The 26,279-nt window shown below is 32.3% G+C and overlaps 2 protein-coding genes across 2 annotated transcripts in view; both read right to left on the bottom strand.

Moving 5' to 3' along the window:
- Window positions 1–12,989: 12,989 nt before the first annotated feature.
- Window positions 12,990–14,975, bottom strand: LOC145127346 (aspartic proteinase 36-like). Its single transcript, XM_079062563.1, has 8 exons — window positions 14,743–14,975; window positions 14,437–14,620; window positions 14,266–14,339; window positions 14,062–14,164; window positions 13,893–13,959; window positions 13,728–13,799; window positions 13,507–13,643; window positions 12,990–13,292 (listed from the first exon to the last, which is right to left on the bottom strand). Exons 1-8 carry the CDS (start codon window positions 14,973–14,975, stop codon window positions 12,990–12,992), a joined length of 1,173 nt encoding a protein of 390 aa, XP_078918689.1.
- A 1,341-nt stretch (window positions 14,976–16,316) lies between these two features.
- Window positions 16,317–26,279, bottom strand: part of LOC145127341 (uncharacterized) — a 36,039-nt gene continuing 26,076 nt past the window's right edge. The window contains exon 3 of the mRNA XM_079062558.1: window positions 16,317–16,403. Coding sequence (XP_078918684.1) covers window positions 16,317–16,403 — 87 coding nt within the window. The remainder of the gene's footprint in view (window positions 16,404–26,279) is intronic.

Genomic DNA, 26,279 nt, shown 5'->3' with positions numbered 1-26,279 from the left:
AAATTCATCGAATCTATCATTGACATGCTTAATCTCAGATTATGCTCTTCTATTTGTGACTAGGATACCGAGAATCACAAATAAGATGTGAATAACCATGCAAATATGCTTGACAACCTCAATGTCATTTATCATCTCTAATTGATGTGCTGGTTAACCACACACGCTCCATCAATAATGATAATTCTTGAGATGCCCATTAATACTCTTTATAGTCCCTATTAGTGTGCTGATTAACCACACACGCTCCAGTAACGACATATTAAGCATAATGTGCAATTTCATGGATTAGCATACTTTTCACATTTTTGACCTTTTTTGTCACACCCCCGAACCAGAAGGCGGAAACATCCGGGGGCTTGAGTAACTTCATTCTTGTAGTATCATCACATTGTATATAATTGAAGCATAACATCATCATCATCACACATGTAATATTACAACTGTCATTGTTTACATCAAGTATTGTATTCCAATATTACAAGCCAAAATATCCAAAGTATGATGAAACAAAACATAACAAAATATCCATGTATTCTTGCTGTCCAACCTGCTCAACGATTTCCTGAGAATACAAGTTAATTTAAAAATGTCAACATATATAATGTTGGTGAGTTCATAAGCATGGTTGGGTAAAAGGTTTTGTATTACTTTGTAACTGTCAGAAAATCCGATATTTTCGGATTTTCTGAAAAAGGGTTTGAAATGTTTGTATCCGATCTTGTATTAATGCATGTGTGTTAATGTTTGTGAGAATATAAAGAGAATGACCCAGACAACCCGATGTTGTCTATTTATGAAAACGTTGTGAACTCAATACCCGAGGTTGAGTATCAGCGCGTGTAAGTTACCATGTTATCCACAACAGATTGTTTCCCGTAAATTTTATAATGGTGTTAATTCCTCTAAGTGAGCCGTTTATAACCATACTTGATAATGACAATTTCGCCTGTCATGACATCTTTCAGATGCCGACTTGTTTAAGGTAAGGTTTGTCACTCTAGACTGGCCTAGTCTAACTGTAGTGAACAGGTCAGGTGTGGGGTGTCACCCCCGTATAGATCTATACACAAACTCTCGCTCTCTCTCCGGGAGACTCTGGTTATAACTACAGGCTACGTTTGTATACTCATTTGGTGCCAAACGAAACGTCTCACTAGATCCTTAATCGAATTTACGCGAATAAACATGTAAGGTATATTCCAGGCCCAATAAACATCTAAGTGGACAACTAAGGCCCACTAGGCATGTAAATTATATTCCAGGCCCAATAAGCATATAAGGTATATTCCAAGCCCAATAAACATGTAAGTGGACAACTAAGGCCCAATAGGCATGTAAATTATATTTCAGGCCCAATAAGCATATAAGGTATATTCCAGGCCCAATAAATATGTAAGTGGACAACTAAGGCCCACTAAGCATGTAAATTATATTTAAGCCCCAATAAGCATATAAGGTATATTCCAGACCCAATAAACATGTAAGTGGACAACTAAGGCCCACTAAGCATGTAAATTATATTCGAGACCCAATAAAAGTATAAATGACATAATTGATCCGTGGGTTGTTACGTTGGTTGTTTAAGCTTCGTAGTTTACCAAAATGACATAAAAAGGCCCGCTTTTTGTAAAAATACATTTTTGGTCCTACAACCGAAAATTTACAATTAAGGCACATTTTTTTAGTAAAAACGACACTGTGGGTCCTTTAAGGCCAAATGTTTGCATTTAAGGCTAGTTTTAAGTAAAAATAACATTTTTAACTCATTTTTGTCAAAAATATCATTTTTGACTTAGTTTTATGAAAATGTGCATTCTCGGCCCATTTATAAATAAATTTATCTTTTTGGCCCAAGTTTTAATAAATTTACATTTTCAGTCCTTCTTATCGAAAATTTACATTTTTGGCACAACTTTGTTTAAAGTGACACTTAAGCCCACAAAAGTCCAAAAATTTACAATTTTGGCCCAAAAGCCGTGAAACCCAAATGAGGCCCATTTGTGAAAATTTACACTTTTAGCCCTTTTTAAATTCACAAATACCATAAAGATTCATGTTTATAAAAAATAATTCATTTTTGGTCCCTTAAAACCGTGATATATATATATATATATATATATATATATATATATATATATATATATATATATATATATATATATATATATATAACCTCACTTTGATTTTTTTTTGTCATTTTTGGCCCTCTCATGCAATTTGATTAGTTTTAAACAACTTTGATGTGTTTTAAACCTTCTCTTTGCATAATAAATTGTAATAGGTGTTGTGTTCTTCAAATATCCTCATATTTAGCATATTTTCAAGTTTATGAAGTTTATAACCCATAATCACACTTATATCATGAAAAACACATAAAATCATGCATATACACATTGATCTACACAAAACAACTTGTATTCTCCCACAAAACAGAGTAAAAACGAACTCACATTGGTTTGAAGATTTCAGTTTTTGATGAAGAATGATGTGGATCTCGGCCCTAGAAGCTTCTTGAGTGGAGTTTTTCGAACTTAAGATGGATCTAAGGGCATGGATCATGAAATGGCGTGTTAAGGAGTGGAGATTATCATAAAATGAAGTTAATCATCATGCTTAAAGAGTATCTTACCAAATGAGTGATGATCTTTGAAGAAAACCTTGGTGAACACTGCCTAGTTCACGAATTTTTGAGGGATGAAGATGAAAGATCCTTAGATGGCTTTGAGAGGAGTTTTTGTAGTGTTGGAAGTTAGTATGGAGAGTGGTGAGTGAAGAGGGGCTTTGGCCGAGAATAAGAAGGAGAGGGAGAGAAGAGAGAAGTTGAGACAAGATGGTTGCATAGGAACATGAGATTAGCATAGATATTTGATGTGTAATTGTTTGGTTAACCTCTAGACATTAGTGAGGTGGCACTCCCTAATTATCCCATTTTTTTTGTATAGCCGAGAATGAGGGGGAAGGAAAAGAGAAGGGAAGGGTTTGGGCCTTGTTTGCTTATATTCGAAATTATGAGGTCCAAATTGAAGGTTTTCGGCCCATTGGGCCCATAGGAGGGTTTACGGCCCAATAGTGATAAGGAAAAGGAGTTTACGGCCCATTAGGGTTTAAGAAACCCTTTACGGCCCATTAAGGCCCATGACAACAAAGTGAGACATTTTAGGCCCAATAAGGCCCATGAGAAGTCTTATGGCCCAAAAGACTATTATTTAATGAATATGGGTCTATTTAAGGCCCAAATATGGTTCCTTAACCCAAATGAACCAAATTGAGAGTTTACTGGCCCATTAGGCCCAACAAGAGGATCCTGGTCCATTTTGAGTTTGAACCGGAATATTAGGGTTTCAAACCCATAGTTAAGTATATGAGATGCATTGTATTAGGTTTTGAACTTCACTCAGGAGTTTTGATTCAAATGGTTGATTTTGAATGAGCATAGTACATGACATCGACTTAGATTACAAGCTATACAAGAGTTGATTTTATATGAAGACAGAATTTCCTAGCTAAAAATGCTAGTTGTGACATTTTTACTAGCCAAAACCGTGAGTATGCTTGGCATACTTACTATCTATTATTTTTGCTTTTACACTAGAAAGAACATTTGCATTTTGTTCTTTTTAAGCTCATACTTTGGTTATGAACTTAAAGCTTAATATCTTAAAAGTTTAAAGACTAACATCATCATCAAGTTGGAGATTGTTGGTGTCTCAAAGGTTCATACATTCTTCATTAACTTCCAAGCCTCCCAAGAGGACCCAAAGAACTAGAAAAGTTATTATTTCTTCATCCTTTCTTTGGTTGGTATTTTAAATATCTCTATAACTTGCAAGATAATCCTTGGTGGGTTATAAATTTGCTTATGTTATTTCAAAATCTCAAGTCTTCCGTTTTGCCAAATTTTCTAGTTTATAAAACTAATTTTAATATAAAACCCAACAAAAAGATCATTGGCTTGGGCTGCAGCAATTGGTACGTTGTGAGACCTTATGTCTCACGTCGTGGGATTGGTCCCGAAACACGTTATTCATATTTACCCTTGTCACATCGTGACCACCCAATGGTCACGTCGTGATACTTGATTTTCTCCAAAAAGCAACCTTTTGAGTTTTGACTCCTTGAAACCCTAAATCGATCCATCTTGAAGGACGAGCGTTACACCGGGGCAGTGGCCCTTGGAGCGGGGTCCAAGGGGCAGAACCCCTGGTTGGGTCGATGTGACATCCCCAATATCACGGCCAGAAAAGACCGATTTAGTTTATGCTTTTAAATTAAAATCATAGTAATTTTCCAAAATATGTTGCGGAATTTGTTCCCAAAACAATTATAATAAAAATTTATCAAAACATTTCTTAAAGAAATATATTTTCATTATATAACAAAACATCGGGATGTCATGTTCCGATACAGACCAGAAGCATAAACAGTACATTATAAGCTTTACAACAGTTATTTACAACTACTGACCTATAATCCAAAATCTCTCATCATCATCCAACTATGCTCTAGGTCCACTACCTGTAATATAAAAAACTGAGTGGGCCAGGCTTGGGAGCCTGGTGAGCATATAGGGTTTTCAACCCACAAATAGTAAATTTATTAAATTCATCAACCAAAAATAAATTTATTAATTTCATCACCCAACAATAAATTTATCAATCCAAAATAAATTTATTAAAATTTATCAACCAACAATGTCCCTGATTACCCATTCCCGTTATCCTCACTTTACGTCCCTAAACACCTATCACAACGGACCTAGTCTAAGGATTTATCATCGGGATGGACTTTATGTTGGATTAGTGTCTAAGCCCATAACTATTTTGGTATTTACTTGACCCGATTGCGAGCATGGTCCTTTTGGGTTGCCTTCACCAAAACAACTTGATAGGATGATTTGTGGAGAAAGAATAATTATGATTTATTAATATATTATATGAATAATATATTAAGAGAGAAATCATATTATTTAATTAATATTAGTCAAGAATTAATCAGAATTAATTTTGTGGCTAAAAGACATTAATTAAATAAAGGGGACTAGAACTGTCAATTGTATGATAGTTGGATATTGGGCTAATGGACTCCATAGAGGATGGAGTGGACGAAATCTATGGGGAAACCCATTAGAATTCGTCCACGGCCTCTAAAGGAGGAGTCCATGGGTTGCTTAGGGCCTAAGCAGTCAGATTAGGGTTTCCTAGTTCAAAACCCTAATAGCCTCACATATTTAAGGACCCCTCGGGCACCAAAAACGTGGCTAACTGATTCCTTAGGGTTTCAAGACGTTTTTGGTGTCCTCTCCCTCCTCCTTCTTCATCCTTATTGCTTATGGTGTTTGTGACTCCATTAAAGGTGTGACACTTGTGACACTAAGCTTTCAGAATCCAATTACAAGAAGGAATTGAGATTGTTATTGGTACATAACAATCAAGGTAAGATCTAAACCCTAATTCATATGTTATTTGATTATCACATGCTAGATCTAGGGTTTATAGCTTTGGATGATTATTGCATGTTCATTAGACAAACTAGATCCAAAGCTTTAGGGTTTGCATGTACACCATAGGAATGTTGTAGTGCTCAAAACCCATCACTTTACTGCTAAGGGGATTCCTCAGCCATATAAGTCCGTAAGGAAACCATGAGGGGGATGGAGTACGCCGGTGAACACGTCGTTCACAAACACCTACAGGTTGCGAGCCTGCCAGCGTTCCACTGGAATGTCTAGAAAAGTCCGTGGTCGTCATCTATACTCCGCTAGATGACTAGATCACCAACAACAGCGAGGCCTCTCATTATTTTATTTCACCACACACCAACTATCTACCCATGTTATACCCAACATATTTGTAGATAAAATATATATACAGTTTAAAACCTGTACAAAACCTCCATTCAACAATCATCTCAAATAAACAATCAATATGTATACACATAACACGTATTTTATAGAAAATACTTCATATCTATGTGATAGATGAAAGTGACTATACACTCACTTGATAAGACGATAATCGGGTAGCACCTCGTCTATGAAAATAATCTTTTCTGATGAAACCAGGATATTTTCCCAAAAATCGGGCTTCACGTTGGCAGAGTTTCGACTTGAAAACTCTTTTTCTCGGGATCTTCGGAGCATCGGGTCTTGCTTCGGGTGCTCGGGATGATACTAGGACTTCGGGGGTTAAAAGTAGGCTAAAAAGAGAGTTGGGAGTGAAAGAGAATTGATTTACTAAACAAAATTCCGTAGCCCTCGGTTACTATTTATAGTAGGAGGTCTGGCCCTCATACGCTGGGCGTACCTGCGAGTACGCGGGGCGTACTGCCTTGCGAGGCTTTACGCGGGGCGTAATCCCTCGTACGCTGGGCGTAGGTGATGTGTGGCTCCGGACGTGTCATCTTCGCATGATACGTGTCGATTGCGAGGAAAGGGCCGACGTGGCCAATTTCGGACCGCGAACGTGACTACGCTGGGCGTACGCATGAAGTACGCTAGGCGTACGCCTCCTCGAAGTTTGTGCCCAAACTTCAAAAATTCGTAACTTTCGCATACAAACTCCGTTTTTGACGTTCTTTATATACACGCGTAGGTGAAATTATGCTCTACAACTTTCGTTTAGACTCCGTTGGCTAATTTTGACTTTATTTTTAAAGTTATATTTTTAACAGGCCGGGACATGAAAAGTCCGTTAAAAATCCATAACTTCTTCATCTGACGTCCGTTTTCGTCTGTCTTTTTACCGTTAAACTACAATCGACAAGATCTTCGATTCCCGTGTAGATTGTTTCGGCCAAAAATCACTCGATCTAAAATTCGAGTTTCGAGCTGCATAATCCTAAGCTGAAAATTAGAAAAATCCTAACTTGCTCATACGAAGTCAGATTTGGACGTTCTTTTTATGCACGCTCTCGGTTTAACGAACACTACGACTTTCATTTAGATCACTAAGGCTAAAAAGCGTTTTATCGTAAATTCACTTTTTTTACGTCTCACAGCGTCGTGCCGGTTCTGTCGCGAAACTTCAACAGGTCATAACTTCTTCGTTATAACTCGGATTTCGGTATTCTTTATATCTCCGGAATCCTTGTTTCGACCACTACAACTTTATCCTTAGATATCGGCTTTATTTAATATTTATTTTTGACGCTTATTTTTACCCTTAATTCATTAATCATAATTGTTAAGCAAATAAACACATAATTCACATAATATTCACATAATTCCTCTTTATTACTTCAAAATGAGTTACAAAGGTTGACCTAGACTTTTACACCATCATTAATGATTTAGCCCAGAAACACGGGCGTTACAGTCGAGTTGGTTACTTTGTTTTGACCTTTATAGAAAAACCCGAATTTTTGATAGTTTGTGATTGTTAGAAACTGTTTGTGACAAATTGAGCAGTTTTCAAACATAAAAAAAATGCTCTATGGCAGTTTTCAGACATAAATATACTTAACAATTTTGATCATTTTTATGATACTCACCTGTCACAACTAGCATTTTAGGGCTAGGAAATTTTTTCCATGTGTAATTAACTTCTAACATATCTTGTAACCCTTATGTTGATACAATGCAAGTAGTTCATTCAAAACGACAATTCGAATCAAAACTCACTCGTGAAGCCCTAAACCTAATTCAATACACTACATTCACTCAAACTTGGGCTTGAAACCCTAACTTCCCGGTTCAAACCTGTTATTGGACCAAGATTCATTTGTTGGGCCTAATGGGCCAGTAACTCCTCAACTTGGTCCTTTTTGGGTCAAGAATCCACATTTGGGCCCTAGTTGGACCCACATTCATTAAGAAATAGTATTTTGGGCCAGAAGACTCTTCATGGGCCTTATTGGGCCGAAAACCATTTCCTTTATTTCTATGGGCCAAAAACCCATTTCTTTTATCATTTTGGGCCGTAACCACGTATGTGGGCCCAATGGGCCGAAAAATTTTGATTGGGCCGAGGTATTCTCGGTCACAAAACCAAACTCAAGCCCAAAAATGTCTAATTTCCTTCTCCCCTCTCCTAAATTCTCGGTCCATAATAAAAAATACACAAAAGAAGTGAGGATTGACTTGGGTTACCACCTCCTTATTGCATGGAGGATATCAATGCATTTACCCCCCATACACCTAGAAATCTCATACTTCAAGAAAAGATCTCTCTCCCTCTTCCTTCATCAAGATCGGCCGAAACCCACCATCACCCTCATTCTTTACTTCAAACTTATTCAAAACTCTCTAATACATTCCCCTCAAACTCAAAGAAATCCTCTCACTTTCCCTTCAAATTTTCGAGGACTGTATGTGTGTATCAAGGAGGTTCTCGCAAGTTTTTACTAACTTGGTAAGTTTTGTTAAACTCTATTGTTTCCTTCCAATAATACATTAAAAGTCTTCCTTCTTACACCCCATTTTCGTGCGTGGCTTCCTAGAACTAGCTTAATTTCGAAAATCACTCCAAAGAAGCTAGTTAAGGCCAAAAACTTCCTTCTCTTTTCACCTCAAAACCGATCAAACTCAAGGTGAGCATCATACCCCTCTTTTTCGTGATTTACTAACTTTTGGGGGAGAATACAAGTTGGTTTTGTGTTAAATCTAAGTATTTATGCATGCTTGTGTGTATATTCATGATATGTTGTGTAAATATGTTATGAAACTATGTTTAACACTCATGAACACGATATATCTTCCAAGTCTTGAAGATATTAGGAAAACAAGCTACTTTAAGTAACTCATTATGATGTTGAAAAGATTAAACATGTTAAAGGATACTTTAAAACTAAAGAAAACCTAATGAGGGGCCATATTCGACAAATAAGCAAAAAGTGTGCCTTTTTATGATACTCACAGTTTTAGAGGGGCCAAAAGAGTCATTTTTGGATAAAATGGGTTTTTATGACATTCACGGTTTTATGGAGGTCCAAAGTGTTATTTTTGACAAAATGGGCTTCTTTTGGGCCTTCTCGGTTTTTACTGAGCTATAATGGTCATTTTTCATAAAAGGGGGCCTTATTTGGAAATTCACGGTTTCATGGGCCTAAAATGTAATTTTTGGCCTTAATGGACTTAAATTGTCATTTATAACAAAAATGGGCCTTATGTGTAAATTCTCGGCTAAATGGGCTAAAAATGTCATTTTATCTAAAGTTGGGTATTTATTGTAAATTTTCGGTTTAATGGGCCAAAAATGTCATTTTTATTCAAAATTGGGCCTTCATTGTAAATTCTCGGCTTAATGGGCCAAAAATGTCATTTTTAACAAAGATGGGCCTTAAATACCCATTTATACGCTTATTGGGCCTTGTACACTCATTACATGTTTATTGGGCCTCACATACTCATTTACATGCTTAGTGGGCCTTGAATACTCATTACATGCTTTATTGGGCCTTGTATTCTCATTTCATGTTAATGGGCCTTAAATACCCATTTACTTCCTTATTGGGCCTATACGACACATTCCAAGTTAACCAGGTCGATAACATTAAATATATGACATTTTGATATGAACAAATATATTTTTATCACCGATGCTTTGTATTCAAAATACATACATAGACATTATTTAAAGCGTTGAATGATGTGATACAATATTCGCGTAAACTTAGTTAAGGCTCTTGTGAGACACGCCTTCATTCGTACCTACCTAGTGTACACCCTAAGTCCTGTAGTTATAAAATAGAGTCTCCTGAAGGGAGAGCGAGAGTTTGTGTATAGATCTATACGGGGTTGTCAACCCCACACTTGAGTTGTTCGCTACAGCTAGACTAGGCCAGTCTAGGGTGACAAATATCTTACCTAACAGCGACGCCTGAAGAACGGCATGACAGGCATAACAGTCATATCAAGTATGGTTATAACGACTCACATAGAGATTAACAAACATAATAAGTTTATGGAATACATATACTATACTTTTGATACAAACTATACATTCTCAGGAACAGGTTATACGAACATTATATATGTTGACGTTTTTAAAATAACTTGTATTCTCAGGAATTTGTTAAGCAGGTCAGTCGTTAAGAACAATGTGGACTTTTGCTGTACTTTTGTTGTTATCATACACTTAATATTTTGGGATGTAATTTGTGATACAATACTTTGATGTAAACAATGATGGTTGTTATAATTTATGTACGATGATGATGTTGTCATTGATTTATTTATATACACTGTGATGATATTACAAAATGAAGTCACCCGCCCCCGGACGTTTCCGCCGTTCTGGTTCGGGGGTGTGACATCACCAAAATTCATAGCAATCATTACGTTTCCGCCGTTCTGGTTCGGGGGTGTGACATCACCAAAATTCATAACAGTCATTCTCTGTTCTAGTTTCTCTTTCATTTTGAGTCTTATCCAATTGAAGATTCATGAGTACCACCAAAATATTTCAATTAATCATAAAGGTGTCGTTCCCTCCTCCCCATCCCATCCCCCGTTACCTAGATTTAGGTTGACCGCCATAGACTTGTCACTGAATGTTATGACATAACCACTAATATTTAGATGCTTGAAGAGGAAAGAGATTTGTAGATGGCGATGGCTAAAATCTCCAGTGATAGTCGCATATATAGTAGTAAAACCATAGACACAAGTTCGGTGCTTTTGGTCTACGAAATCCAAGATTTACAACCCCCTGCGCGCGGGTAGGAATTGTGGTAAAACCATAGACACAAGCTTGTAAGCCTTTCATGCATTCAAGCTTATAAACCTTGTTGAGTTTGATCTTTCTAACAATGTGGGACTCATTCCCACATTCATCTATTTTTGCTAAATTTATTTTCAAATACCCTTCTTTAAGTATCGATATCTCATTCACATATACTCCATTTTGGACATATAATATATCATTTCGAAGTCCTCGTGGAGGAGAACACAAACCCACTTAGAGTTAGTTATATATACAAAATAAGTATATATATTTATATATGTCCAAAGTTAGTAAAATATAAATATTTATACTAAATTTCGTTGTTTTTGGGCAGATCCGGTCCTTTGTTTTTCGTGGTTTGTTATCTTCTAGATTTGTTGCTGACTATTTTTTTTGGCAGTTTATGACATTTTGTCAATTCTTGATGGACACGTGTTGGTCGTATCTTTGTTTCACCGTTTTTCCGCCCTATCAACATTGGATTGCTGTTAACCCTCCACCGATCCACCGTCTATGTTGGAACATAAAAAGTGACCCTCTTAAATTTCTTCCAACAGCAACCATCTCTTGATCTGAAGTCTATCTGCATTCAGACTCATCCGAACTCAACATCCGGACCGCAGTCATAGCGTTCAATATTTTATCTTAGTCTTTTTATCTGTTTACTTGTAATGTACTTTCCTTTATCCAATGTGCCTTCCATGGCATCGTTAAACAGATAGGACCCTTGTAACCACTGAGACTCTATAAAAGGAGTTCTCATTTTCAGATTGAAACACACATCTCTTACATCTCTCTTACTCATCTTGAATTTCATATCTCTTGTTATCTTTCATCTTCGTCTTACTCTAAACTCTTCTAAATATAATCTGGAATATAATCTCTCCTTCGGAGCAAGTCATCTCTTGACTTAATCACTAAGTTTGATCTCACTAACTAACTTGGTTTGAGTGCATTCCTTGTTAAGAATCAACTTAAGTGTATACTTGATATAATACATGCTGTCATTTATATTTCATTATATTTCCGCACCTAATTATCTAACTTTCTAACTCTAACTTATTATTATTGTTGAGCTATAAGATCCTTTGAGATAAACTTTAATTCTACAATCTATACTTGTTCTAACGTTTGTTCAAGTGTGTTTCTCAAGTTTTTCTCTCAACAATTGGTATCAGAGCCAAAGTGGTTGCCTTTTGAAGCAAAACTCTGATTTTCAAAAAGCTTTCTATACCACTGAAGCTCATCTCTTCAAAACAAAAAAAAAAAAACTTTTCAAAACAAGGAAATATGGCACAAGCATTATCTCTCAACGTTTCCAACAGTGTTGGTGGTCCGAATAGAGCACCAATAATGGTGGCAAATGAATACCATCACTGGTCTCAAAGGATGAAGAGATATTTAAGGAGACTTGGAAGAGACGTATGGAGATCCGTTGAAGAAGGACCTCATGTCCCTGTTCTTGCACCAGTTCAAGCCGACGGTGCCACAGCCAGACTAGGAGGAGGTTAACCAGCTTTAAATCGTCCCACCAAAGACGATCTCGACAAAATGGAAAATGACGCTATTGCCTTTTATGAGATCTCTTGTGGAGTTGCTCCTGACAACTTCGACATTATCATAAATTGTCAATCTGCAAAAGAGATCTGGGATGTCCTTAAAAATCTGTATGAAGGAACTGAACAAGCTCATGACAAAAAACTTACTAGTGCACTCAATGAGTTCAATAACTTCAAAGCTCATGCGAGTGAAAGTTTGGAAGACTCCTTTAAGAGGTTTAATCTTATAGTCACTAAGCTATCCAATGCTGGCACGGTTCGAAGCAACCATGAAACAAATCTTCAGTTTCTAAATGGTTTAGGAAGACACTGGACAACCGCCAAAATGATTGATCAGGGTGACAGGAAAATCCACTCTTTATCTCTCTACAAGCTATATGGAGAACTACAAGCCCAAGAGTCTACCGTACTCAAAGACTGTGCAGATTTTGGTGGTCCACTAGCTCTTGTTGCTCAAGCTCCTCACACTCAATCATACCCCACCTCGTATGACTCTCCACCGCAGTCATATGAAGCAGACTCAGAGTATGATGACGAATAAGAATTTCAGAATGCAATCGCTCTCGTTAGCCAACAGTTTAACCGGCTGCCACCCTCTTCTTTCCAAAAGAATCAGCAGTATAACAAACCTCCCTTCAACCGCAACTTCAACTCCCAAAACAATCATTCCCGTTTCACTAAAAACACTCACCCACCACCGCAGCCTCAGAATTCTCAACCCAAGGAGGCACCGCAGTCCATCAAACCAACCGACTCCGATACTACTTCAGAAGATAAAAGTGATGTTGTAATCTGCCACAAATGCAACAAGGAGAACCATTTTGCCAAAGACTGCAAAGCAAATGTGGTCAACAACCTTGTCTTTGCTTTTGTCGGCCGGAGGTGATTGAGTATGAGGTTTGAGATGGTGATCAACTCTATATTCGATGCAATGAATCTCAAAATGTTCTCGCCATATATCATAGTTCACGTGTTCCAAATCTAACACGAATGGAACATGTTTTATTTTGGTTGTAGATAAGGGTTTGTCGGATATATTTTTGACATTATGAGGGTAATGAGATTGAGACTGAAATATCAAAAAGAAGAAAATAAGAAGGATATCAATATGGGAGAAGATGATCAACCGGAATGGAGCCGTTGACTAGGGTTTTAGAACGATCCTAGAAAGTAGGAAGCTCTACTACCATGAAATCGTCTATATTTTCCTATGAATCGATACTTCAAAAGATACCCTCGATATACACAATATATACAAGATGAAAGAATAATTAGTAAAGGGCCAAACACTTAGGTCCGACTATAAAAAATAATACAAATATATATACAAATAATATGCTAACAGAAGGACGAAATCTACACCCGCCGCCAATAATATGACTGATGTTTCTGCTGCCATAGATATTAAAATTTTGATAACCTGCAATGAATAAAAACATAATTTAATATTTTATTATATTTTATATTAACTATAACTTATTGATTTTCTTCTTTATAAACTTACAGTTAGACTCTGCCCACCCGATTTGTTGACCATCCGAATCATATACGACAGTCTTGTCTTTAAGTGCTAGTTCTAAATCACCAAATAAAAAATTAAAAGTCAAGAAAAGCGAAATAAGAAATCCAATTTATAGGGTTTTCATGTTTCCATGGTTAAAATTCATACCTACTAAAATAGTCAATCCTCGCTCCGGGCTCGTCTGAATACCCGTACACCATATCTGAGATCCATTCTATTGTGTTTTAACAACCAAATTAAGAGTCATGTAAATACAAGTTAATTAGACTACATTTGTTACACAAGAATGGAGAAGTTATAAAGTCGTAATACATACCGTGGAGAATTGGCGTATAAGATAGTCTTGGGGTTTAAAGTGCATTGAAGCACCACCAGCAAAATTGAACCGTACTATGGGAAATATGACGGTATAAAAATAACTGAAAGAACAATAGAAGATAATTATTAAAAAAAATAAAAATATTATCATTTACCATATCGAATAATAAAACAGAGCACGCAGATTATTTTGGACACAAACCATAAATTGAATGAATAACAAAGATTTTCACTTGACATAAGTGCCTGGATGAAGTTTGAATCTGCCTGTTTGATCTGCACCAGTAAAAGTAACATTTAGATTAAAAACCAGTAAAAGTAACATTTAGATTAAAAAACCATTAGTTAAGTTATGGTTTGATATTGTACTTACAACATCCACAACGGGGGTGTAAGCCTCTTCAGTAATGTATACCAAAGTTGTTCCGGAATCAATTATTGTTCCCGCTTGGTGATCACTTAATGCTTGGTGATCACTTAATGCAAATACGGAAGGATCAATTGTCAATGTTTGAACATTGACCGATATGCTTTCCAAATTTACATTGTAATGCCACCTACAAATGTATATGAAAGGAAATTAGAAACAAATGGTGTTTCTTTTGATTTAGTATGGTAAAAGATATATACATGTTTCCTTTTGACATAATAAATAAATAAAAATAAAATAAAAACTTACGCTGATTTGACAAGTGGAGTGAAGACTACATCTGGCATGATGGGTGTACTAAAAGCCAAAATCCCACCTCCATCACCACCAGCCAAACAATGTGAAAAGGAATTGGGTGCAATCCCTTGAGACGAAAGCTGGAAAATCACAAACATACTTTGTCTGCCCAATCCCATAATCCCATCAACTGTTTTGTCAGTTTGACTCAGCAGTCCTGTTTCGGACGTGCTACAGTTGTTCATGCATAATTCACTAAATCAGCCATTTTATTTAAAAAGAATGAAAGAAGGAAGAGAAATGAAATTCTATAGTTGATGATAAATGAGAACTTACCCAAATAAAACCGAAGCTGAAGAAATCTGACTCGCCAAACAACTATTTTAAAATGCATCAAGTCGTATACATAATAACCTGATGTTCCACTACCATCTTCATAGTGGAGATCGTAGGTGCATTGGTTATCTGAACATGAGTTGGATGTTGGAGAACATCTTTCTTCCGAACATAAGATTGGAGAAGATGTGGAGGAGCTTGCAGGATCATAAATAGTAATAGGAATCTGTTCAAAGAAAGAAAAATCATACATATAGTACCAATACTAGTTAATTAAAAAAAGTCACACCTTATAAGAAATGATCAGAACATACTTGTAGTGTGGATGATGTAGGGCAAGATTGGCAGGGTTTGCAACCTACCCACAACAAGTCGCTTCCTGTATCAATTACTACATAGTATTCTTTTGGGGTGAATCCTAGCTTGATTTTTGTGTAGTACAAGCTACAAGTTAACCAAATTACAAGATGTTAAGGAATTGAAGAACAAGTGACTAAGAACTGAAAAAATTGACTTGTTCACAAAGTCTTTCAAGTATAACTAAAACATATGCAAGAATAGAACAAGTGCATGTCTTTGTTCATCAAAAACTATAAAGCAAAACGTGAACTAGAATTGAAAAAACAACTAAGAGATTAATCCAATTTATACCAATCATTAAAGAAACCTAATGCAATACGGTTATTGACAAATAGAATCATAAACAAATACCAAGAACTTAAAATATGGCAGTTTTTCCCAAAATACCCCCGACTATTTTTGTCCCAGATTTTGTGTTTATGAAACAAAAGTTGGTGTACATACCCAGCATCAAAAGGATCGTACGTTCCTAATACTCGAAATCCAACAACCACATTTGGATCAGAATACTTGTGTAGTATTCTACGATGTCTTAAACCATCTCTTTCCGTATGTTGTTTCAACTCAACGTCATGGTTAGTGGGAAACGATCTTTCCAGCTTTAGAGTCACCGGAAACCCAAGAACACCAACAACATGCAGCAGCACGAGACACAACAATGTCGAAGTAACCATTGGTCGTACAGAAAGGGAAACTGGCATCTTTTTAAATCGGGTATTTCTTCCGCTATATCAGCTACAAATGAATCAACACTACACTTGCGACATATTTATAGGTGGTGGTTAAAAATGGGTGCTGATTGCGTGTTTAAGACGAACTCTAACTCTTTCCGAGAAAGCAAAGTTGTGATAGGACGAATATCTTAAAGGTTAAGTTATCCCCTCAGACTTTTAACGCTTTACCTTTTCACCAAGCCCTTTTTGTTTTTTTACAAGATATGCAACACGAGATGCGACTAAATTTTTATTAGAAAAAGACTAAGCAGACATTATAAGATAAAGATAAAGACACAATCAATATATCACTTATGTTTCTCACATCATTCAAGTCCATAAGTTGTTGCTCTATGACTTCTTTAGTTTCTAAATCTTCGACTTCATATGATGTTTTTCAAAACTTGTATCCTCTGAAGTGCATGTTAGGAAAAGTAGGCAGCTCCTTTTAATGGGAACAAAGATATATATCCACGCAGCTACGCAGGGAACACAAAGCGAACTATTCTTTCGCCTTTTAATGTTTTTTTTATTTTAGTTTAATTTGGTTGTTCAAATTACAATAAAAAATTAGCTAATTAGTTATTTTGTTTGTCGGGTTTTATTGGAAATCCTTTTAAAAGAAAATTTGATGTTTCGCAATGATAGTAGTGATAAAAGTGGTGGAGTGTATTCGAAAAATAGATAAACGAAGATGTCAACTTTAAAATATAAAACTTTTGGACTAGTTTGATATATCTAATGCAATCATATTTTTTAAAAGAAAAATAATACTTATTATCATTTATCAAGAATGTCCTTGTGTTACCCCTAATACAAGTTTTTAGTTCAGCCGCTGAACAAACCAATAAATATTATGAAATGGAATTTTACAATAAGAATTTCGAAGTGTTGTTAATGGAAGATTGCAATAAAATGTATTTTGCTTATTTCAACTTGGAGTACTTGTTTATTGCTTTTAACATAGAACATTAATTCCTTATTAGATGCAAAGTTTTAACTATTTCTTTACTTAATTGCGTATTGTACTTCAATCCAAATTTGTTTAGACGTTTACGTTTCATTATTTTAGCAATAATATATATATATATATATATATATATATATATATATATATATATATATATATATATATATATAAGAAATTCTATTTTAGCAATAATATATATATATATATATATATATATATGAATTGTTACCAAAATAATTAATCTTATTTAATCTTGAAAATTCATTTGTAAGCTGATTTATATCATCATTGTCATTTATGAATTGTTGAGTAAGATTGTCTAAATTTAATTCACTTTCATTATTACTTTCATCAGATTCGTCAAGAGAGTCATTATTTGTTCTTAACATATTTATAGATACATTTTTTAAAATACGGAAATTAGTAAGTCTTTTTTCTAATTCATCAATTAAATCTTTATTTCCAAGATTAAAATTTCCATTTATTTGATGAGGAATAAAGCTGACATTACTAGAACTTGCTATATTATTATAAAAATTTTTTGTTTTGATTTTATTTTCTTTTGATAATTGTAAATTTATAGTATTTTCTTCAATCCTATTTAGTTGATCTGAAATAGTTAAAAGAGTTTCATTTGAGTAATTATTTTGATAAATAATGTTTTGAAAACATTTTTCATTTGTTATCTGACTCGGAACTTTAACTAAAGGAGTTGCAATAAAATTATTATCAATAATGATTTCCTTTTTTGGAGGGTATTCAGAAATAATTTCTTGATTAGTAATAACATCCTTGTATGTTTTTGAAGAAACAGGAAAAATAGTTTGCATTTTAAAAGGATAATCTATATTATGAAAGTGAATTAATTATTTTAGCAATAAGTTTTCTTATAAAATCTTTAAACTAAAATTAATCAAATATGAGTAGATTTTCACGCATATTATCTAAAAAATATGATACTGGTAAAAATATTATGAAAAAAGAACAAGATTATGATGATAATCATATAAACTCTATTGAAGAAACTATTGATAATATAGAACAAAATTTAAATGATTGGACTATACCTAAAACCAATATAAACACAATTTATAGAATAGGGACTTTTGATTATTTTCAAAGTTACTCAATTAAAATGACTGAACAAACCCTATCCATTGGTCAAAACCAACAAAATATAAATTTGTTATCATCAAGATCTATTTTCGAACATAGACAAAAATATAAATTTCTTCATTTAGGTCTTGTTCAAATTGCTATCAAACCTCTTTTTAGAATTGGTGTTGATGCTCCTGTTCTCTTAATATTAAGAGATAAAAGACATACAGATTTTCAAAATTCTATTTTAGCTATGGCAGAAACAAATATCGCAAATGGACCAATTTATTTTAATTGTTATCCAAATTTTTCCGTAGGATTATTTGACAAAAATATTTTAGACACTTTGGTTTTAACTGTTGAAACAAAGAATTTAGAATTTAAAAATAACTCTAAACCTTTAGCAATTATTTATCGTGTTTGTTATAAAACCATGACAACTACCTTAGAACCAAAAACCCGTTTGTCAAATCCAAGAAATGAAACAATTATTTACGAAGCAAATACTAATCATACAAAAGTTCATATGCCTAAACGACTTAAATGGTCAGAAATTACTCAATCATGTAATTGGAATTTACAAAATGTTATTGAACCAAAATCTTTAGATTCTTCAAAACAAATTTCAAATATAATTGAGCATAATGATGGCTCAGTTGATATAAACTTTTCTTCTACAAATTTTTCTTCATCTAGATTTTCTACTAGTTCTATTCCTGAAATTGGTACTTCTAAATTTTCGCTTTCAAAATCAAAGTCTTTAAATTTAAAAACTGTTGACTATTCTAGTCCTATTCCTAAACCTCTTTATCAAGAAGACCAAACTAGTGATACAAGTTTACCAAGTCCTACTAAATCTGATTTTATTAATGAACTTCAAAATTATAGACAACAATTATGACTAATAAAGTTCAAATAAATTGTAATTCTTTAAATAGAAATAGAGTTACTGCTATTAAGAGATTAAGAAATTCAATAAAAATATTTAAAAAACTCTTACAAGAAAAGATATTAGAATTAAAAAATATAAATAATGATAAAGAACTATTAGAATTAGAACAAGAAATTAATAACATAAAAGCAGTATTAAAAACCTTTAATATACATCTTGATAATTATTTAACAAATTTATCTAAATATACGTGTTAATGAGTTCTAAAAGACAGATTAGTTGTAGTAATAATAATAAATTTTGGAATAATTTATTAAAGACCAGATGGCAAATTATTGCAAGCATTTCTAAAGAAATAAATAGAATTAAACAACTCAAAGAAGACGAAGAAATTAAATTAATTAATACTGAAAAAGACACATATAATTATAATATTCAAAAGGAAATAATATATTGTTTATCAAAAATGATTAAAAATAAAAATATTGTTATTAGTGCTCAACTTAGTATTATTAAAAATATATCTTTTAGATTAAATCAATCAACTTGTTAAAATGAATATTAATATAGATATTTCTAAAATACCATCATATGTTAATTTTGATTATTTAAAAGAAGAAGAATATTATAAAGATTATAATAATACAAAAAGAATTTGGCATGAAGAAAACTTTTCATATTATATAAGATTTTTACATTTTGGACTTTGGGAAGATTATGTTTTATCAAATCAAATTCACTCTCCGTTTTTTCAATGGTTCGAATTAATTTATGCTCCTAAACATAATATAGATTATCCTTTTAAAATGCAAACTATTTTTCCTGTTTCTTCAAAAACATACAAGGATGTTATTACTAATCAAGAAATTATTTCTGAATACCCTCCAAAAAAGGAAATCATTATTGATAATAATTTTATTGCAACTCCTTTAGTTAAAGTTCCGAGTCAGATAACAAATGAAAAATGTTTTCAAAACATTATTTATCAAAATAATTACTCAAATGAAACTCTTTTAACTATTTCAGATCAACTAAATAGGATTGAAGAAAATACTATAAATTTACAATTATCAAAAGAAAATAAAATCAAAACAAAATTTTTTTATAATAATATAGCAAGTTCTAGTAATGTCAGCTTTATTCCTCATCAAATAAATGGAAATTTTAATCTTGGAAATAAAGATTTAATTGATGAATTAGAAAAAAGACTTACTAATTTCCGTATTTCAAAAAATGTATCTATAAATATGTTAAGAACAAATAATGACTCTCTTGACGAATCTGATGAAAGTAATAATGAAAGTGAATTAAATTTAGACAATCTTACTCAACAATTCATAAATGACAATGATGATATAAATCAGCTTACAAATGAATTTTCAAGATTAAATAAGATTAATTATTTTGGTAATAATCCAAAACCAACTATTAAAAATTATTGGAATAGACCTTCTCTTCCTGATGTTCAAATTGAAGAAAGAGCTTTTCAATATGATCGTTCAGCTTACGATGGTACTTCTGTTTACGAATGGAATATCGATGGTAACTCTGAACATCAAATTCTTAATATTGTTCAAGAAATGACCATGGCAGCTAATGCTTACAAGTCTCATAATAATACTCAACTTCAAATTGTTAATATTATTATTTCTGGGTTTACTGGTACTCTTAAAGGTTGGTGGGATTTCTATATTACACCAGAAGAAAATAATTTACCAATTCAAACTCAAGAGGATGATATGGTTAATACTTTAATTTTTGCTATAATCAAAAACTTTGTAGGAGATCCTACTACTTTTCAAGAAAGAACTTCTGAAATTCTAATGAACTTACATTGTAGAAAATTAACTGATTTCAGATGGTACAAAGATAATTATCTCGTTAAAGTTTTTTCAAGACCAGATTGTAAAGAATCTTATTGGAAAGAACGTTTTATTGCTGGACTTCCAAAACTTTTTGCCGAAAGAATTAGACAAAAATTAAGAGAAAATTTTAATAATACAATTCCTTATCAAAACTTAACTTATGGAGACTTAATTAATTATATTAATAAAGAAGGATTAGCTATTTGTGCTGACCTTAGATTTAAAGAAAAACTTAAAAAAGATAGAATTAATAGTAAGAATGAATTAGGAAATTTTTGTCAACAATATGGTTATCAACCATTAACAGGTCCGTCTACTTCAAAAACCAAAAAATATAATAAAAAATCTTCAAAATATTTCAAGAAAAAGAAATATAATAAATCAGAAAAATATAAGAATTATAAGAAAAATAAATTTTTAACATCAAAAAACCCTTATAAACGATCTAATAAAAATTCTAAAAGAAAATCAAAAGACATTATTATTTGCCATAAATGTGGTCGTAATGGTCATAATGCTAATAATTGTTATGCAAAAACAAAAATTAATGAATTAAATATTTCAGAAGAATTAAAAGAACAAATTAGAAAAATTATGTTAAATTCTGATTCCGATTCTGATTCTAGTTTTACCGATTTTCAAGAAAATGATTTAAACATCTTAGAACAAAATACTTCAAGTTCGGAAGATTCTGATACATGCAAATGTGTTGGAAAATGTAATTGTAATTATTCAATTAATGTCCTTACAAACAATGACAAAGATCTTTTAAAAAATTTGGATTCAATTAAAGATAAAAATATCCAAGAACTGTTGATAAAACAAATGCTTAATAAGAATGAAAATTCTGTTTCAAATAATACAAAAATTTTTAATTTAAAAGACATATATGAAAGATTTTCTGAAACAAAACCCATTTCCATACAAGAACTTCAAGAAGAATTAAAATTAGTTAAACAAGACATAAAAGAAATTAAAGGCAAAATTATAACTCTAGAAAAGGGAAAAAATATTATTAATTCACAAAATAATGAAAATAAAGATGAAAAGGTTATCGAAAGAATTATAAATGATCAAATTTCTCAAAAATGGAATACTCAAATAACTCTAGTAAAAAATAATTTTAAAATGGATATTACTGCTCTAATTGATAGTGGTGCTGATATGAACTGTATACAAGAAGGTTTATTTCCCACTCAATTTTATGAAAAAACTTCTTCTAGGCTTACTGGAGCTGAAGGAACCAGTTTAAAAATAAATTATAAAATTTCCGATGTTCATATTTGCAACAATCAAGATTATTGTTATAAAACTCATTTAATTTTAGTAAAAAATCTTACTTCTCCTTTAATTTTAGGAACACCTTTTATTACTAAATTATATCCTTTTATGGTTCAAGATGATGGAATTATTACTAAAGTTTTTGGAAAAGAAATTATGTTTAAATTTTGTGAACCTCCGTCTTATTCAACTATTAATATTCTTAATTATAAAACAAAACAAGCAAATTACCTTATCAATGAAATTAATGATTTTCGTATACATAATCAATTACAAGATAAGTATATTCAAGACAAAATTATAGCTTTAAAACAAAAGTTTGAAAATAATGTTTGCTCAAATATTCCAAACGCCTTTTGGAACAGAAAACAACATATTGTCAAATTACCTTATATTAAAACTTTCAATGAAAAGGATATTCCTTCAAAATCAAGAGCTATTCATATGAATAATGAATTAGAAGCCCATTGTAAAAAAGAAATTCAAGATTTATTGGACAAAAAATTAATTAGACCTTCTAAATCTCCTTGGTCTTGTTCAGCTTTCTATGTTATGAATGCTGCTGAATTAGAAAGAGGATCACCAAGATTAGTTATCAATTATAAACCTTTAAATAAAGTTTTAGATTGGATTAGATATCCTATTCCTAATAAAAGAGATTTATTGAAAAAACTGTATGATTCAAAAATATTTTCAAAATTTGATATGAAATCTGGTTTTTGGCAAATTCAAATTCATGAAGAAGATAAATACAAAACAGGTTTTAATGTTCCTTTTGGTCATTACGAGTGGAACGTTATGCCCTTTGGTTTAAAAAATGCTCCTTCTGAATTTCAAAACATTATGAATGATATTATCATTCCTATAAACAGTTTTTCAATTGTTTATATTGATGATGTTCTTATTTTTTCAAAATCTATTGATCAACATTTCAAACATTTAAATCAGTTTTATGATTTAATTTATAAAAATGGCTTAGCTGTTTCAGCTAAGAAAATGCATTTATTTCAAAATGAAATTAGATTTTTAGGACATAACATTGTTAATAATACTATTAAACCTATTATAAGAAGTTTAGAATTTTCTAATAAATTTCCTGACGAAATTATAGATAAAAAACAACTTCAACGATTTTTAGGATGTCTAAATTATATTCATGATTTTTTCAAAGATTTAGGAACTCTTTGCAAACCTCTTTATAATAGATTAAAAAATAATCCACAACCTTGGACTCAAGAACATACTAATATTGTTAAACTTATAAAACAAAAAATTCCTTCTTTACCTTGTTTAAATTTACCACATCCTTATGCTAATATCATAGTCGAAACTGATGCTAGTGATATTGGATTTGGAGGTATTTTAAAACAAAAATTATCAAATTCTTCTGAAGAACAATTGGTTCGTTTTTATTCAGGTGCTTGGAATAATACTCAAAAGAATTATTCAACTGTTAAAAAGGAGATTTTAAGTATTGTTTTATGTATTACTAAATTTGAAGATGATTTATTTATGAAAATTTTTTTATTAAGAATTGATTGTCAATCTGCAAAATCAATTTTAGAAAAAGATGTTAAAAATATTATTTCTAAACAAATCTTTGCTAGATGGCAAGCATTGTTGGGCAATTTTGATTTTGATATTGAATTTATAAAAGGAGAAAGCAATTCATTACCGGATTTTCTTTCTCGTGAATTTTTGCAGGGAAAATGAGTTCATCGTCTTCCTCTAAGATTGAAGACAAGAAACCAATTAATCAAAAGCTTGTTCCTTTCTCAAGTCAGAATCGTTTTTCTCCATTAACTCCAATTGCAAAAAATTCTCAACTTTATTCAAATATGCTTCAATCAAAACTAGTCACTCCAAACATTTCTCCAGTTCAATCAATTAGCCCTTTTTCAAAACCTATTCCTTCTGAAACACAACTTTCAACAACTTCTAAACCTACAAATAAAGCCCCTTATGTTCTCAATTCAAATCTCTTGAAAATCCAAATACTTGAAGATTCTCAAATTCTTAAGCTCAATCAAGGTTTTCATGTTCTTACTGAACACCTCTTTGGCCGAGGAAAAACCTTTCATGAAAACTCTTACAAATCTCGAGAATATTATCAAACCATTCTACAGGAATCTGGATCTGTTCAGATTGATCACCGTTCTAATAATAAAGAAGGATCTATTGATTTTAGCAAAGCCCGAATTCTTAAAATCATTTCTCCAGAAAATTGGTCATCCAATCTTTCCTTCGAAAAACCCCTTTATCAATTCCCTGCTTATCCAAGATATTCATATTATGATTACCAAGAAGCTTGGACTAAAGCATTTTTTCTTCGCAACTATTCTCATTCATGGTTCATTTTCTTTGATAAAAATTTTACCTGTGAATATCCCAGATGGTTTGTCAATTGGTATCGTTATATGGGACTTGTTCCTAGTTGTTTACCCACTGAAATTCTCAAAGGCTTTTCTAAATTCAAAGAGCTATTTATTCAACAAATCCCAGAATTTGAATATTTGTTACAATTCACCATGTTATTTAAAGTTCCATGGATTATGTCCTGGACATTCTCTTATCAAGAAGCAACAGACTTCAATCCCCCTTGGCTCAATAGACAATTTCGTCTAAAATGGTGGGATAAAGTCACAATTTCTCAAGCAAACGAGCAGGCTGTTTTCAATCATTATCAATCAATGTATAATCAAAAGCCAGAAATTGAAGCAAATCTTATCAAGAGTCTATCTTCTCCAGATGCTAATCTTATTAGCAAAATTCGTGCCGCTGCAAATTCTTCCCCTGAAGATCTACAACAATTACTTCAAGAAATTCGCAATTCTCCAACTAATTCAGAACATTCTCCCACATCTGTTAAAAATAATTTTCAAGATGCTCAAGATCCTTTTGACGATCCATTTGCAGATTAATTAAGTTTTTAATTTTGGTGTTATACCTTCAATGTAAGGTATTCTTTTATATGTGTTTGTTATTCAAAGGGGGGTAATACGTGTGTTATCAAATTGTTCAACTATTATCAATTATACACTGTGTGGGTACATCAATTATCAATTATACACTGTGTGAGTACATCAATTATCAAAAATATTATCATGTCTTCTGCAGAGATAAGATGCTAAATTATTGCATGAAAACAAACAACTTTTACAAAGATGAAAGAAGATGCTCCATTATCGCCAAAGAAGATTTCCATTATCAAAAAATGACAAAATATGATGCCAATTTGTCAAAAGCTTTAAAGTTTTGTCTGCCACATCTACACTCCGACAAATGCAAGTTGATTCAATAATTCTCAAGATGATCCGGTAATCCTTCGGTTTCCCGTTTCAAGATGTTTCAAGACTCCAAGACTCCTATATATTGAAGAGATATGTTTTAATGAAGAGCATCTCAAAGTTATCTAAAAATCCCTCTTATAAAACTTCTCTCAAATGTTTACTTCATGTCTAAGAAAAGAGTTCTCCTATCTACTTCTAGGTGTTCAAAATCTTTAGATTTTCAAATCATACTTGCTCCAGACGGATGCTCTGATTGTAATTTAAAAGAAGGTAATATATAAAGAATTTTATTCAACTATTGTCTTATCTCTGTTATCGCTATGACAATCTCTTTTCGAGTTATTCTAACTATTAATTCTACGAAATTTGAAATTTTTGTTAAAATAATACTTGCATTTAATAATAATCAAATCAATCAAATTCATGCTTAAAATATTTAAATAACTTTTGTTCTTTTATTATGTCTGATTCAAAGATACAAGCTAATCGTCATTATTATTGTAATCAATTAAAAGCTTTACAAGTTCTAATCCATAATCATGAGTTTATAAGCAAAGATAGAAAACAGTTTTATAAAATAATGTATGATTTTTATCATCAAAAAATATCTGAAACTACTAGTTAGAAAATGGTATCAGAGCCACGTTTTAGACCAGAGATTAGTATGTATGATAACTCTGTTTGTTATTTGGTTAATTTTTGAGTTATAAAACAAGTAAGTTTTCTTATAAAATCTTTAAACTA

This window comes from Lactuca virosa, chromosome 1 (genome assembly GCF_052849685.1).
Source record: "Lactuca virosa cultivar CGN04683 chromosome 1, Lactuca_virosa_CGN04683_v6, whole genome shotgun sequence".
In the NCBI taxonomy this organism is placed as follows: domain Eukaryota; kingdom Viridiplantae; phylum Streptophyta; class Magnoliopsida; order Asterales; family Asteraceae; genus Lactuca; species Lactuca virosa.
Note: the sequence above shows the minus strand (reverse complement) of the source record. Positions and strands in the feature narration are given on the sequence as shown.